This window comes from Panthera uncia, chromosome D4 (assembly GCF_023721935.1).
Source record: "Panthera uncia isolate 11264 chromosome D4, Puncia_PCG_1.0, whole genome shotgun sequence".
Lineage (NCBI taxonomy): Eukaryota > Metazoa > Chordata > Mammalia > Carnivora > Felidae > Panthera > Panthera uncia.
This window is the reverse complement of record NC_064807.1, coordinates 16,617,302-16,634,879: the sequence shown is the minus strand read 5'-3', so window position 1 is coordinate 16,634,879 and position 17,578 is coordinate 16,617,302. Positions and strand designations below refer to the sequence as shown.

General features: G+C 42.8%; 1 protein-coding gene across 1 annotated transcript in view; it reads right to left on the bottom strand.

Moving 5' to 3' along the window:
* Positions 1-17,578, bottom strand: part of OSTF1 (osteoclast stimulating factor 1) — a 56,739-nt gene that overhangs the window by 21,903 nt on the left and 17,258 nt on the right. Inside the window, exons 2-3 of the mRNA XM_049634052.1 lie at positions 9,500-9,546; positions 429-479 (exon numbers count right to left, since the gene is read on the bottom strand). Coding sequence (XP_049490009.1) covers positions 429-479; positions 9,500-9,546 — 98 coding nt within the window. The remainder of the gene's footprint in view (positions 1-428; positions 480-9,499; positions 9,547-17,578) is intronic.

The window sequence follows — 17,578 nt, the reverse complement described above, 5'->3', positions numbered from 1 at the left end:
AAACTATTTTTAAATTTTTACTTTATGATTTCTCCTTTGATTTGTTTGTTTTAAGTTGAAGAAAATAGTTATACATATAACCTCTCTTAGATAAATAAGGCATACTATCCATATCTTTTTACTTTGTCTTTTTCCACTTAAAGTACTCCATAATAGCATTTAGAGATAGTCCTCATTATTTTTTATAGCTGCATAATACTCTGTCTGTGGATATACCAAAGTTTTTTCAACCATTTTCCAAGTGGTGGACATAAAGGCTACTTCCAATTTTATGCTATTATTACAGGTTGTACTAAAATGAACAAACTCAGGCGTATATATTTCTGTACAGACACCGCTTTAAATAATGTACAATATTACAGCTACACAAAATAGTCTTATGCATCTTTAGTTGATATGTGGTATTACAAAATATTAGCTAGACTTACCATGTCAGTAATGTAGATAATATCACCCTCCTCGAAGTACAATTCATCTGGCTGAAAGAAAAAAATAGAGTGTGACTTCGTGTGATTTTTCATGAATTAGAATCCAATGATTATGATAACAATTGTATGAATTTCCAATCTTAATGTGCCTTGTAGACAATGTGGCTTTTATATACTTAAGTCTGCACACAGACCACGTAGCAATCCTCTACTGACAAACTAAAACATGTAGAAAACTGAATTTTTCCTGGGAGGAACTTCCAAGAATTCCATATATAACATATAAGAATTCCTCCCTATGCACACATCTTTTATATTCTTCCACAATGAAAGCAAGGCATTTTTTTTTATCAAAATAGAATATTAATAAAACTTCATCCTTGTAAATGTTCTAAAAGGTGATATGTATTTTTTCATAAAAGGATACATGTCTAGAACTTAAAACCATGAAAACCAGCCAGAGGCTTGGCTCTCATCTAAATGATTAGGCTTCAATCCTTAAACACTTTCAGATCAACATCTGCTACCTGCTTATTTTGACAAAAACCATTACCCTATCTCTTCATGTTCAGAGAGAATGAACATTTTATATATAAGAATAGTTGATACATAATTCAACCATTAATAAGGTTGAAGAGGTGGAATAAAGGAAGCAGGAACTCAGCCAGTCCAGACCACAGGCAGCTCTCAGGGGTTAGTGGATTATACAGGCAATAAGTGCTCTGGCTTGTACCAGCCAAATGGCCTGCAAATCTCTGAATTAAAGCCAGCTGCTCTAATTAAGCACCTTTTTTCTATCAGTACATAGCACTTACCAGCATGACTTTATGACTCTACAGGACAGTGCCTATTAGGATCAATTTTCAGATACTGGGAAATACTTACATTGTCATGTTGAGTGAAAAATGTGGAGCACAAAATTTCATATAGGATAAGATCACAAGTAGGCATGAAATATGCATAAAAATTTTTTCCAAATCTTCTATCATGAGCATGTATTACTTTCATACTTTTGGCTGGAAAACTATTTTTGAAAAGGGCTTTGATATCTCCGATTATCACTACCGTTCCATACAAACAAAAGTTATGTTGGTGAAGCAAACTATTTCAGCCATTCATTTTTCCATGTCTTTATCTCCTGTCTCAGTAGCACTGGGGTGGTAAATGCAACTCACAGCTATTAATTTATTTAGTTTCAAAGCTGATCCATATTATCATTATAACTATTTCCTCCTGAATATAAATGAAGACTACAGCAGCTATATCATGCTTTAAGCAACTTAGACACTTAAATGCATTCAAATACAAAAAGTACCAAATGATAATGATACTAAAAAAAATGGCTGAGTTCCTTTAAAAGGTGCTTCCTGAGAGCTACATTTACAACTGATTGACCGAGTCTAGGCTTACACACAGCATGAGCTCTGTAAAATTAGTAGAACCTATTAGACTTGATGACATAGAGTTTAGTATTATTTCAAACAGGCATTTAGGGCAAAAAAAGTAAAGCCTTCTAAGATCTTCTCTCATCTTTCTCTATAATGTTCTGATGATCTGTGAGCAATAAACTACCAATATGCGATGAATATAGCAAGTAATTAGGGCAACAAACTATTTCTTTTAGTTATTTCCCTGCTACCAACTGGATCACTCCCAGAGAGGCTGGAAAGGGGACGCACTCCTCACCAAGCACCCTAGCTACACACAGCGGCCATCCCCGTAATAGTAAGGTTGGCCTTTGCTGGCAATTTTAACACCACTGGAGTGTCCCTCCTTGAGATGACAACAAGTGTTAGGAGGAGAGACTGAAGTTGAATGGAAGGCAGTAAGGAAAACAGAACATATGTGAAAACTTAGTATTTTTTCTGGAGGGACTCTGCGTTTCCTGAAATTTCAAAAGACTTCAATGGCTTGAAGAGCTAGCTCTCTGGTCTTAGAGCCATTCTGAGCCATTTTCACCCGGTAACTCTCCAAGATCTAACCTTGCCCACTTATGCCTAATAAGGGCGATTTCATCAAAGTTAAAGATCATCTCTACCTACGATGTTAGTCTCCTTCTAAAATCACAAAAGTCAAGTTTGCCTAAATTTCCATATTTGATAAATCCATTCACCCTTCAAAGAAAAAGGCATATTTTGAAAAAAGTGCTGAACAAAGAGCTTTAAAAAAAAGCACGCGCACAAAAATCCCTGTGATTGGTCCTTCTTAAAAAAAAAAAAGAAAAAAAAGGGAATAAAGCCCAGAACAATGGAAAGTAAGTGCTTAATGGGCTGAGGCTTTTCTTTTGGGAAGATGAAAATGTTTTGGAACTAAGGTGGTGGCTGTACAACGTTGTGAATGTACTAAATGCCACTGAATTGCCCACTTCAAAATAGCTAGTTTTGTTATGCGAATTTTTACCACAATTTTTAAAAAGGCAACTTAAAACAGTAAAATAAAGATAAACTTAAGGGCAGTAAAGCCAAGAGCAGTTAAAACTCTTAATGTCTTTGAAGTAATTCTTGTCCTTTGCCGTTTGGTGAGAACGCACCATTTGGAAAATGTCAGTAAGTGCAGTCATTTCGAGACTTCTCAGCGCTGCTTCGGTTTGTAAAATATTGGCTGCTGTTCAACAGTGGTGCCTGCCACAAGCCACCTAGTAGGTGAGGCTTGTTTTTCAACTGAGCAACAGACCGTCGATTTCAGTCGGGGGGGAAGAAAAAAAGGGCTCACCATTTTTGCCTCCTGAGAAAGGACAGTGGACGTTTATTCTCTTTTTAATCGATAGCTTCCAGACGGATAATGCTCCTTCCCATAAAATATCTTCTTCCAAAGAAACCAGGGGCAGTTTTTTCCTAACCTAGCAAAGGAGGCGGTCTACCAAATTCTTCAGACTGTCGATGGCAGTAAACTTGATCTTAAAACTGGATTGTACCTACGATATTCACACTTTCCTAAAGGAAAGTGCTTGCAGGGCCCTTAACGTAAATGGTTTGATGATGGTCTGCTTTTAAACTCCTGGCATCATATTCACGGAACAGAAATGGGAACACAGTGACACAATCAAGTAAGCACTTTCTTTCCAGTTTGTTCTTTGGTTTCCAACCACATTCCTCTTTTCCTCTCTCCTTGAAGAACCACAAGGTATCAGAACGAGGAAACAGTTGGCCCTGGAATGTTAGAGCAATGAGTACAAATTTGGTAATATACGTTCTCATTCCTCTTCCATATATTCTTGGTAATGTAGGATTCCTAAGGTATTAATCTTGTGGGTTTATGAAAATATGTGTTCTGTGGCCATTGTTAAAGAGACGATAATGTAGTTTTGAAGATTTTCAGATTTGCCAACCTGAAACCCCAAGAATTAATAAAAAGATCTTTAAAAAACAAATTCTCCACGGATGTTCTCATTTAACACTGTGTAGCACTATCATGTGCCAGGCACTAGTCTGGACACTTAAAAACATCAACCAATTTAATCCCCAGCAGCAACGCCGGGAGGCGGGTGTTCCTCTCATCAGCACGCTGTAGATGAGAAACTTGTCCAAGGCCACAGAGCAGGTACGTGGCAGATGCCGGACTTGACCCATGACGGTCAGACTCCGGAGTCTGCTCTTCACCAGCAACTGTGCTTCCTCTCTCACACGAGAGTTCGTGCAGGGCCATTCCTGCTCATCACGGTGTCATGACCAGGTGAAAAGCTGGTGGCCACGTTCGCCCCTCCCCCCTCCCCATAACGCAGCACAAAACCAACATCGGCACCTGACACTTGCAAAGCACGCTCCGCCTCCCTTACCCCTCACAGCAACCCACGAGGGCAGGGCTGGAACACAGGCATAATCTCCATTTCATAACCAGGCTCAGAGGGCTGCGGAAGAGCTGGCCACAAATCACACAGTTAAGGGAGTGGCAGGGTTGGCTCCGATTTCAGCTTCTGGAATCCCATTCTGGGGCGCCTGCATCTACACAGAGTGCCACGAAGCCCTAGCGAAGCCCAGAAAACATGACATGACGGCGCGGGGTCCTGCTGGTTTCCCTTGAGAAATCAGTACACAGCCAGCACCCAGAAAATGCTGTTCTCTATCAGCACATCTAGACACGTCTGTCCAGTCCAGCCAGGTCTCTGTGTGAGACTTTACTGGACTGAGGATTAGGCAAGAATTAAGAACCAAACAGGCATGGGTGGTGCCAGGACTACCCTGCCTCCAAGCCTGACAGAAGGGAAATGGGGTGGCAGGAAGAACCAGGAGTGACAAAATGCCCAGTGTTCTACCTGTTCTGTGGGTCACCGAGACTAGTGCTGTCTCTGTATGGCCCGAGGACAGAAGAGGAGTGACAAGCTGGCCCTAGGCCTCCCTGCGGTGCGGCGCTTGTTGGCAAGTGTCCCGAAGAGTCCAGCTCAACCCTTCCATCCTGCCTGGCCCCCCGTGACACTGAGGAGGCCAGGTCGGCTCAGGATGTAGCAGGGGACAGCTGTCCCGCCAGAGGAGATGGCTACTGAGTGATATGAGAGAGAGAGACGCAACTGAGCTTCCCTCTTCGTCCAACAGAAATTCTTATTCAGGAAAAGAAATGTGAAACTGAACTAGCTCTGGGATGAGATTCCAAATACTGAATAACCAGCAGAGCACGGGCACCTCGGCAGTCGGGACAGCACTCGGGAGCTAGAGGCCACTTGCCTGGCCAGACACCTACCTCCCCTTAACTTCTGGACCGAGGGGAGGTGGAAAGGGACAGAGTGTGGGGGCAGCAGGCGTTGGGTAGGGTACTCATTACTGCCCACCCAGTACATCCTGGATGAATTAGCAGCACTGCCCCACAGCTGAGGGTCCTTGGGACCAGGGATATTAAAAAAAAAAAATAACACTTTAAATATGGACTATTGAAGAAACCTAATGAATTACATATCCATTTTCTTCTGTATATTCAATACTAAGATTTTTTTTTTAGTTTTGAGAGAGAGAGAGAGAGAGAGAGCGCGAGCACAAGCAGTGGAGGGGCAGAGAGGGAGAGAATCCCAAGCAGCTTCCGCGGTGTCAGCACAGAGCCCGACACGGAGCTCGAACTCATGAACCGTAAGATCATGACCTGAGCTGAAGTCAAGAGTCGGATGCTTAACCAACTGAGCCACGAGGCGCCCCAATAATAACTAAGATTTTTGAAAAACAGTAGCGAGATTCCATCCTGGAGCAGAGTTGGATGTGAATTAAAATAATATGTCGACCAATCGAAACTATTTGATAAATGTCTATGAATACAGTGACCACTACTCCTCCTTAGAGTAACAGCAGCTTCACACAGTTAATCACACCTAATCTCACCTAAGTCTCACTAAAACCCTATGAGATTACTGTTATTTTCACTTCACAGAGGAGCACACTGAGGCACAGATGTTAGGGAATTTCTGACTTTCCCAGGCCACATAGATGCTAAAGAGGAGGCGTGGGTCCTAAAACTTACGGCCAGCTCTGAACAGCCTTGTCTTCTGCTGCCCTCCTAGACACGTGCTGGTGAGCAGGACTGAAATGCCAAGTGCGTAAGTTCAGAGTGGGGAGAGGCACCCCACTCTCAGCTGGGTTAATCAGAGAGTCTTCATGGAAAAGGAAGGATGGTCGTGGTATTAGAGCCTAGAGAGAGGTAACACCATGAGTCTAGAGATGGGTTCTACAGTGCATCACATCCAGACTGGAATGGTCCAAGAAAGGGAAGGAGCAGAGAGAGGACTGGGGGGCTGGAAAGGGGCTGGCCCACAGGGACTCTCTCCTACGTCAAATTGAGTTGAAGCAGGTGATGGGATCAAAGCCACATTTTAGCTCTGAAGAATGCAGATGGAATGGGGAGGCTGGAGTTCATGTGCCAGAAGCAAGACAAGGCACAAGAGAACCAAGGGAGCAGGAGGTCAGTGAGAAAGGACAAAGGTGACGACCAACAGGGCACTGGGAGGGGAGAGGGTACGATCAGGAGTCCCGTCCCAGTCTCAAACTGAGTACACGCAGGTCCCTTCCTGGAGTGAGGGAGGCTGCCACGAATCATCGATTCATTGACCAGTCCAGGAGGGCAGCTGATGAGCGACGCCCCCTCCCACGCCAACTCTTCTCAATCTCAGGGGTCTTGCAACCTAGGAAACAACTGATTAGGACAATGGGACTCCTTCCGGTGTGCTGGGGACAAACACAAAGACAACAACCTCTGGGCCTCATACTTCCTCACCTTTTTCTGTCCCTCGCCCTCCCTCCAAAATTCGTATGTTCAAGTCCTAACCCTCAACACCTGAGATGTGAGTGTATGTGGAGACAGAGTCTTTTTTTTTTTTAATGTTTATTTATTTGTTTTGAGAGAGACCATAAGCCGGGGAGGGACAGAGAAAGAGACAGGGAGACACAGAATCCAAAGCAGGCTCCAGGCTCTGAGCTGAAAGCACAGAGCCTGACGCGGGACTTGAACTCAGGAGCTGTAAGTCGGACGCTTAACCAACTAAGCCACCCAGGCGCCCTGAGACAGGTTCTTTAAACAGGTAATTAAATTAAAATTAGGTCATTAGAGTGAGCCGTAACCTATAATCTGACTGGTGTCCTTTTAAGAAGAACAGATGGGGGGGTGGGGGGAGAAGAGCAGACTGGAAAACAGACAAGCATGGGGGAAAGACCACGTGTGGACACAGGGAGAACATGACCATCTACAAGTCACGGAGAGACGCTTCAGAAGAAGCCGACTCTGTCAACACCTCACTGTGACCTCTTGCCTCCAAAATTCTAAGAAAAATTTCTGTCGGTTCAGCTAAGTAGTCTGCAGCACTCAGTTGCGGCAGCCCCGGCAAGCTAACGCCCTTCTCGTTCCTTCCCCACCCTCAGCGACACGGGAGAGATGCCACTGGGGCTTCCCAGTGAGAGGAATGAAAACCAGAGATCTACCTCTACCCGCCCCCCAACCCCTCTCTTGTTCCAGGAACTTCGTGTTGATCCAAGGTCGTCGGAACACGAGCACACTCCGTATCGGCTGAATTCCCTGCTGCCATTTACTGGTGCTCCCCACGTGCTAGGCTTGAAATACTCATCTCGATCCATGCTCACAGCAAAACTCTGCAGGATGGCTACTGTTATTCCCATTTTCAAACGAGGGAACAGATGGCCACAGGTTAAGGCAATTTGTCGTGAGTACACGACAGATTTGGAATCTGAAGGCGGGCCTCAGCCTGACGGCCGTGAACCAACGCTCACTGACACTTGTTCTGTGCTACCTTCTGAGGCGTCCGACTCGGGACGACAGGGTCCAGGACAAGCCCAGACAAAGCCGGCAGAGCCGCCAGCCTCTGGCAGGAAGGCTCACATCTGTAGTGAGTAAGGCCACAAAGTCAAGAGGGCAGGTGTCCTTGCTGGGTGTCTCTCTCCTCTGCCTCCTGTCTGGACACCCTGCTCCCCACTCTTGCTCTCCGGGATGGTTCTCCACACCTCAGGGAGAGTGATTCTTCTAAAACTTAGCTAATCAGTCCTGGAAACCCTCCCATCTTCCGGGGCCTGGAGGCCTCAGTCAGGTAAGTGTGCACCTCTTGGTTTCAGCTCAGGTCATGATCTCAAGGTTCATGAGTTCGATCCCCACATCAGGCTCCGAGCTGACAGTTTGGAACCTACTCGGGATTCTCTCTCTCTCTCCCTCTCTGTCCCTCCCCCACATGCTCTCTCAGTCTCTCTCAAAATAAATAAATAAACTTAAAAAAAATTGTTTTAATTAAAAAAAGGGGGGCGCCTGGGTGGCTCAGTCGGTTAAGCATCTGACTTCAGCTCAGGTCATGATCTTGTGGTTCATGAGTTTGAGCCCCGCGTCGGGCTCTATGCTGACAGCTCAGAGTCTGGAGTCTGCTTCAGATTCTATCTCCTTCTCTCTCTGCTCCTCCCCTGCTCGCACTCTGTCTCTCTCTCTCTCTAAAAAATAAATAAACATAAAACAAAACAAAACTCCATCTTACCCAGGGCAAAATCCGAATGAGCCCTATGAGGCCCTACATGATCTGCCTGCCCTCTCTCTCCGCCCAGCCTCTGTGAACCCATCTCCTAACTCCCTCTTCTTCATACATGACTTTGTAAGCTGCTGCCGTCCCTGCTGTTTCTAGAACCTGCCAAAGACACTCCTTGCTGTTCCCTTGGCTCTCTCACTTTCCTCAGGTCTCTACTCAATCGTCACCTTCACAGAAAGGTCATCCCTGAACACCCTGCTGAAAATAACACTCTTTTTTCTCCATTAACCTTTTGGCCCTATACGCTCCTTATTTTTCTTCAGAGCACTTACCAGGCCCTCACAGTCATGTTCATTTGTTATCTGTCTCCCCACACTGGGGATGGCAGCTCCATGAGACCACCCTTTCTGTGGGATGGGGCACTATCTCCCAGGCCTGGGCCAGGGTCCGACACATAGTAAGGGCTCACTAAATCACGGATGGATGGGTGGGTTGATGGACGGACACCAGAAACTATAACAATGGAGAGTGTACACAGCAGAAACACAGAAAATTGCTCTAGACAGAACAAACTGAGGGTTGCTGGAGGGGATGGGGGGGGATGGGCTAAATGGGCGATGGGCATTAAGGAGGGCACCTGTGGGTGTTGTACGTAAGTCATGAATCACACAATTCTCCTCCTGAAACCAATACCACACTGTATGTTAACTAACTTGAATTTAAATAAAATCTTGGAAAGAAAAACAAAATTGTTCCTGATGGTTAGTAAAAGGTGCCATTATGAAGTGGCCTGAGGTAGAGGGTCAACAGAAAGAACAAAGAAGGCCAGGGTGAGAGTCACAGGAAGGCTGACTGAGATAAGGTCATGTACTTTATATGCAGGCCACTTTGTGATTTTTAAAGCAGGTGGCATCACCATGCAGGAACAAGCCACACAGGACGGACGACACAAAGTCAAGGTGGGGAAGACATTCAGATCAATTCAGGGACTCAGCTTTCACACCTCTGGACCACAGGGAAGTCAATGAACATCCACTCCTATGAATCTTTTACAGCTATCAAAGAAAAGGCCAGAGAAGTATCTAAATGAAATCACCTCGGGTTTTTATGCCAGTTTTAAAGTTAAAAACTCAATACTTACAGTTCTGGGTTCAAATGTATAAAGAGCTCTGAACACTTTAACTTGCCCTAAAAGAGAGGGAACAGATAAACACATGATCAATTCTTTCATTTTAAGTTTACTCTAATTTTTTTTAATGTTTATTTATTTTTGAGAGAGACAGAGCATGAATGGGGGAGGGTCAGAAAGAGAGGGAGACACAGAATCCGAAGCAGGCTCCGGGCTCTGAGCTGTCAGCACAGAATCCAACACGGGGCTCGAACCCACAAACCACGAGATCATGACCTGAGCCAAAGTCAGACGCTCAACCGACTGAGCCACCCAGGCACCCCCTTAAGTTTACTCTAAATAGCATTATCCATTATATTCTTCAGAATACCCTAATTAAAAGCCCATGTGAGAAATTTATTTTGAAATTAAGTGCTTTTTTTCAGCATAGAAGGTATTTTGTAAATATTTGTTAAATAAAGGCATGAATAAACACACACCTCTGGGGGTGATTTCACCTCTCCTTCTCAAAAAACAGGAACTACACAATTATTTGGACTTCACTTCTGTCCTATATAGAGCCCTTCCAGCCCTAGGATCTAAGTTTAAGGTAAGCATTTAACATAAAGAGATATTTAATGTGACAATCAATGGTGGTTTAGTATTATTAAATCAATTATTTAGAACTTTATATTTTCCAAAAGAAAACAAAAAAACATGGAGAAAAATGGTATCGGTTGGATAAAAATAAGATTCCGTTAAGTCCCAAAACAGAGTGCAATAACTCAGCAAAGAGGAGATCATATTCATGAAAGCTGTCCTCCACTCTCCCAAACAAGATCCTTATTAATATGCCCCTTCCCTGTGTTTCCATAACACCTTATGTTAGAATAAGTGATTTGCTGGCCTGTGTCATTTGGGAGCAGGAACTTGGACCTGTTCAATTTCCCAGCACCACCTAGCATACAGTATGAACTTCATAAATAATTACTAAATGAATACGTAAGAGAACAAATTCAAACAGTAGGAAGAAGTCTACAGATAGAAAAAAAAAGAGGTCTTTTATGAAATAGATTTAGAAGGAATATCAAAATAGAAGGACTACCTATTTAAACTGTGATAACAACTCCATATCAGCACTACAGAACATTTATTTATTTATTCATATTTTTAAAAATTTTTAATTATTTATTTATTTTTAAAGAGAGAGAGAGAAAGAGAGGGCAAGCAGGGGAGGGGCAGAGACAGAGGGAGACACAGAATCTGAAGCAGGCTCTAGGCTCTGAGCTGTCAGCACAGAGGCCAATGCGGGGCTGGAACTCACGAACCGCAAGATCATAAAATGAGCCCAAGTCAGGTGCTTAACCGACTGAGCCACCCAGGTGCCCCGTTACCACAAGAACCTTTAAACATGGCTGCTGCCTACAAGAGCATCATTCAAAAAAGCGGTCTCCAAGATGCAACACAAGAGGACTATTCTGGAAGTTATTTACATTTTTGTCTTATTCTTTTTCATTCCTATTTTAATTTGTTCCACATATTATGTTTTATAATATAACAACTTAATAGGATACATATGCAACTTGTAATACACATGTATTTATTGGGAATAAGTACTGAAAACCTTTTGCTGAATAGAATGTTAAGCATTATGAGGACGGGTGTTTATGTTTTATGAGCAAGATATCCAAGTGCCTAGCACAGTGCCTGCCTGGCGCATAGGAGGCACTCAGTAATTATTTGTTGAATGGATGAATAAAAGAATGGAAACATGCACTGAAAAAAAAATCAGAAAGCCAGCCAACAGCACTGTCCAACAGAACTTCACGCAACAATGGGTAAGTTCTACTTCTGTGCTAGTCACATATGGCGACAGAGCACTTGAAATGTGGCTAACGTGACTGGGAACTGATATTTAAACATTATGTAATTTTAATTAAGTTAAATTGCCACATATGGCATGGGGAACAATAGAGGTTTAGAATATCAAAAAAAAAATGGGAAATGACCGTAATGTCCATTAAGAAGGGATTACGTAAATCGACTCTGATTCATCCTAAGAATGCTGCAGGCAGATCTGCAGACACGGACACAGCAAAGACCCTGCAAAATATTCAGTGACAAAAAGCAGGTTACAGAACAGTATCCCGAATACTATTCCGTTCATGTTGACAATATACACACGCACACGTACACCCCTTGAATGGTAGCACCAGCTATGGGGAACCTTCACCTTCTCCTTTATGTATACGGTTTACATTCATGACACTTAGCATGTATGACTTTTATAATCAACAAGAACAGTAAAGACACTTTCACGGCAGGCGGTGGGAGCCTGGGGAGGCGGGGCTGGCTATCATCCTTTCTCTTAAATGCCCTAATACAGAAGCTCCCCTGCTCACATCCCCTGTCACTCAGCATGTTTGCAAGGAAACACTATTTTTTGCAGTCTGAATTCTAATGCCCCTCCTTCCCTGCTCGTCTAAGGGGAGGCTGATAGGCAGAAGCAAATACGAAACGTGTTTTCTTCTGGAGTTTTTCACACACCCCCGCAGCCCTGAGAAAGGAAACACAGAACGGAAGGAAGAGCTGCCAGGAGAAATACCTGTGGACCCTACTGGCTCTCTGAGAGGGGAGAGCGGTTATCTTGATGACTTCAAACTTTCCAAAGAGAAGTTATACAAGGAAGCAGTCCACTGGTGACCAAAATCAATGACAGAACGTTCTCATCCTTGGAGGGAATGGCAGCAACGAGATGAGCTATGGCTAACTGTGGAAACCAGATCCAACGTGAACTTAATGAGCTTACGTAAAATTCAACACCAACTAAAGAACCTGAAAAAAAATAAATTCTTGGAGTGTGCCTAAGCCACTGAGTTTTGTTATCTTTTGTGATTGTCTTACTTAAAATGTTCCCAACTAAAAGGAAGTGGGAGATTTATTTGCATTTTGATTTATATTAAACATTGAACATCAAGCCAGTCTTTTACGTGGTTATACAAGGGAACATTCTCTCTGTGTGAAGCTGTACAAAACACTTTCACCTACATGATCCTGTTTATTGATTAATGTTGGGATGTTAGCCTCGTGGGGCTCCCTTTTAATCCATATATTATAAAGGTCTGGGCCTTAATTTATTCAATTCTCAAACCTGAGTCAAACAGAAAAGAAACAATGCAAAAAAGCAAAAAAACAAAAAAATAAAACAAAACAAAAATACCAGCCAGAGGATATGAAAGAATTGCATACAGATTAAAAAAAAACAAAAATGACTTTCATGGTTACAGTCTACCAACCCTGGTTAGTCTCTCAAGAGAATAATGATTAATGATATTTAATTCACTGAGCATTTTTACATATTTAATTCAACTGTTCTATAGGTGTACAGGTTCACACAGAATATAAAGGACTCAGGGTATTCTGTGTTTCTATAGCACTGCCCTCACTGACACCTAAAAAAATAGTAATAAACATCTTAATAAATTATCAAGATAGGCACTGATCAATTCCAATTTTATTTATTCATTTTAATTTAAGTTTTTATTTATTTTTGAGAGAGAGACCAAAGATGAGTGAGGGAGGCAGAGGAGAGAGGGAGACACAGAATCCAAAGTAGGCTCCAAGCTCTAAGCTGTCAGCACAGCGCCTGACATGGGGCTCAAACTCGTGAACTACGAGATCATGACCTGAGCCAAAGTCAGACACTTAACTGACTGAGCTAACCAGGCATCCGAATTCCAAATATATTTAAAGAAGGCAGATTCACAAACATAAAATCGTGGTGTTCTTGGATTGGCAAAATCAGATGTCTTCTCCGGGCAGCACCCCCAACCTCGATCGGAAGGCTGGTTACACAAAACAAAGAGAGAAAGTGGAACCAGGAAGACTGTATGAATTACCTGGAATTCACCCTGAATTAAGACTGGAAAGAGGCCCGATCTTTTGTAAGATCCTTTCAGTGGATCTCACGTGAACTAGCATGTGAATGGTATTTAGGATTTCAGTAGGGCTGGCCTCCCGATGCAAGCAAGATAAGCAGATTCCCATGTTTGCAGGCAGCAGCTGGGCCCTGCTGGCTTTTCACTTTGCCGGCCCCTCACCTTGCCAGGCACACCCTTCCTTTTTCTCTGCAACCCCACCCTGCCCCTACAGAGACGGGCTCAGTCCACAGTCATCAGCTGGAACCCTGTTTGCCTCTGGAGTGAAGGCTGAAACCCAGACTACAGTGAACGAATCCTTGTCCACAGCAGTGGAGGCAGATAGAGGGAAAGGGGATCTGGGAGGGGTCACGTACAGGCAACGGGTAAGAGACTTTTCTGTGTCTGAAGTCTGCCAACAGAATGCGGATGGGTACACCTCTGTGGCCCTGAAAGGGCACTTCGACGGACGTGGGGTGCACAAACTCAAACACACAGTTTCTATTCTAGTTTCTTCTCTGTTGGTGAAGGAGTGGAAGAGAAGCTTCTAGAGTGAGCCACAAAGACAGCATTAAAAAAAGGATCACTCACAGCAAAAGGACTGACTATTCAACATATCAGAACTTGGTTATCTGAAACAGAGGATCCATTTCATTTACATTCTGCTTAAAACCATCGCAAGGCCAGGGGCGCCGGGTGGCTCAGTCAGTTAGACATCCGACTCTTGATTTCTGCTCGGATCATGACCCCACAGTTCATGGGATGGATCCCTGTGTTGGGCTCTGCATCGACAGTGTGGAGCCTGCTTGGGATCCTCTTTCTCTCTGCCCTCCCCTGCTCACTCACACTCTCTCTCTCTCTCTCTCTCAAAAATTAAAATAAACTGAAAAAAAAATGTTGGAAGGCCTAAGACCTTTTAGATGGACTTCATTTAAAATGGTTATGATAGGAGCACCTGGGTGGCTCAGTCGGTTAAAGCGTCTGACTTTGGCTCGGGTCATAATCCCACGGTTCACAAGTTTGAGCCCCGCGTCGGGCTCTGTGCTGACAGCTCAGAGCCTGGAGCCTGCTTCACATTCTGTGTCTCCCTTTCTCTGCCTCTCCCCCCAACTTGCGCTCTGTCTCTCTCAAAAATAAACATTTAAAAAATGTTTTTAAATAATAATAAAAAAAAATAAATGGCTATGATAACGATTACATACCCACTGTGGTAGTTAAAACTAAAAAACACTGGCAGTGCTAAGTGTTAAGAAGGATACAGAACAACTGGAATTCTCAGACAGTGTCAGTGGGCGTGGAAACAGGTACAACTGCTGGAGAAAGTTATTTGGCAGTAGCATTCATTCAGTTTTTGTAAGTCTTAACATACCTTTGAGATCTTACATGACATTTCTGGGAAAGGAAATTGGAAAACCCCTCCTCTCATCTTTCGTGGGGCTAAGATGCTGTCTACAAAAACGACCCCTCCCAGACAGTGTTACTATCCCCAGAGTACAGTGAGTCTCAACATTTTTTTTAACTGCACACCATGAAACTAATTTTGTGGCTTTTAAAAATATGAAATAAAACAGAAGTGACCAGAGTACAGTGTACCTGGCACAAATAATTATGGTTTTGTGTGTTTATTCCGTCGGGACTGGACAGATGGATGGAGAAAGTGATGTTTCGTTCAGAAATTTACCAAACACACCTTTTGGCATAATGCCAAGTGGCCAAATGTTAAAACCAAATACTTGCCAAAGCCAAATGCTGCTTTACGGAAGGGACTATTGGAAAGCAAGTATAAATCTGAAGTTCTATTCAAAAAAATGTATTATGTTTACAATTTTATTGTCAAAAATTCTGGTAGATCCATTTTGAACATTTGATATAAAAGGGCAGGAACCGTAATTCCTCAGCACGATCCACAGCAGACTAATGAGAATTTGCAGAAGTAATTTCTGCAAAATTAAATGGATGCTCTGAAAATCAGGTCTGTGGAAAAAAGCAAGACATTTCAGTGCCAAGACAGCCGCTGCCTGCGGTGATTCTGCCAGCAAGTTAGGAAGCTTTCTTTCCTCCCTAATGGAAAGCGAGGGAGGTCAAGACTTAGGTGAAGACCCCTCACCTCCCGGACTTGAAGACTTGCTTAATGCCTGATGGTGCAATTTCACTGAAGCCTATCCCCCAGAGGAGACAGCAGTTTCCCCAAGATTATTAGCAACCGTCCTCTCTCAACACTACTTCTCAATCTATACCTATCATTTTTTTAATATTTGTATCACTGGTTTTGGGCACATAAAATTCACAGCCTGACAATCACCCTTAATTTTTGCAATATTTTATTCTCCAATAAAAAAATATAGATGTTTATACTTTCAGTTGACTGAGTTTCCATACACAAAGCATAAGAGGGGACACTGCAAGAGTCACATACAGAGCGTTTACCTATTTTTCAAAGCAAATGTTATGATAATAAATCCCAAAGGTCTGCCTTGTTTGCGTCACTGGTGCCCCCACCCTGGTTGGACAGGAGGGCTACCTATGCAATGTACAATCCTTGTTCATGTACAAGTTGCAAGTGTGCCAGAAAAAACACCAAAGTCAGGCACCCCGCCTTTTGGCCAGTCGGCCTAGGCTGAATGGCAGTTTTAAGAAAAAAATTAAGGTGAATTCCTGTGTATCCCTATGGTCTAGTGTGTATGTGTGTGTACTTTTGTACGTATCAGATCATTGGATAAAATATGTATCCTACTGAAGATCAAAGTCAAAAAAAAGTTTAAAAGTGACCACACTATCTGATCAAATGAGGGATCTGTACAGGACTCTCTAAAGAATGAATAATATTTCCTCTATTTTCAAAATTCAGCTCGCATGTAAAAACTAATATTCTCCAATATGCCCCAGAGAGTTAGAACCGACACCGGAGCTTTTGAAAAGAAAGAGAAGGAAGAGAATTATTTGAATAGGGGAACATCATGGAAAAATAAGAATTTACCATATACACAGAGTTCTCACGTTTGTCTAAGAGAATGCAGGGAATATCACTTCTTAACTTATACTCTGTGGGTATGAAAAAACTGTCACCGCCTTCGAATACTCTCAGGGCAAATAAAAGTATTAATAGTATTTCTACTACACATATTTAAATTATTCCATTAAACATGCAGGATGAAACAGGATGTTTTCTGCTCAAAAACAAAACAGAGGGAGTGTACATGATAGTATCCAAGAGTCAAGGCCATCATTTCGCCTGCAGGGTAAGAGGAAACAGCTGTGCTCTGTTGGGTCAACACAGGCTCCCCTGGGCTTTGTGGATTCCAACGCCCATAAATGAGGTGGTTAGTTCAGAATAGGCTTCTTGGTAAAGATCTCTATGCATGTCATTCCACAAAAGCCCACTGCTCTTGAAGATGAAACACAGAGGCTATGATCCTTGCAGAGAAAATCATCGTGCGAGCACAACGTTTAAGAGTTTCCACCATAAAGGATGTTTCTTTCCTCGCACTTCCATTCTCGGATTCATTAAGTCAACGCCAATGAATTCTATTTGCATATGTACCTTTAAAGGATATACTAATAAAAAAATAAGAACATAATATTTTCATCTCTCCTCACACCAACACCACCTCAACCAATCCAGAAAAAAAAAAAAAAAAAAGCCACCGAAGAATTTGAAACGTGTCTTGATTTCAGCTGCAGGAATGCCAGACTCGTTAAAAACAGTAGCCAGTGTGTTTTCTGACAAGAGAGTTCTGTTTATTAACAGTGTGCCTTTCTTATCCATTTTTTCTTTTCCTTATACTTTTCAGGGCCTTTCAGCAAACTTGGTTACTTTTACATCTTCAGGAGCCATAGTTACTGGTTATTTTTCTTTCTTCTCCGCGGTATAGCATAAAAGTCCCAAAGAACAGGGTTCAAAATTCAAAGGACACGCTCGTTGCCAACTATGTCTTGACTGGCTAAAAATCAGAGAGGAAGCAATGGCCCCCAAAGACCCTTCACTCCCAGACAAACTGCTTCCAAAGTCACTTTGAGGACCCCACAGGGAACTTAAGAGAAATCTTTATTTCAGACCTTGGAATTTAACTTAAAAAGGTGACACTGGTCATACTACTTTCTGCAAAAGGCAAGATGAATCCAAGGGCCGACCCATGACAGCAACAGTTATTGCATGACCCAGGAACTAAGAATGATTTTACTTTTTAAAAAAAAT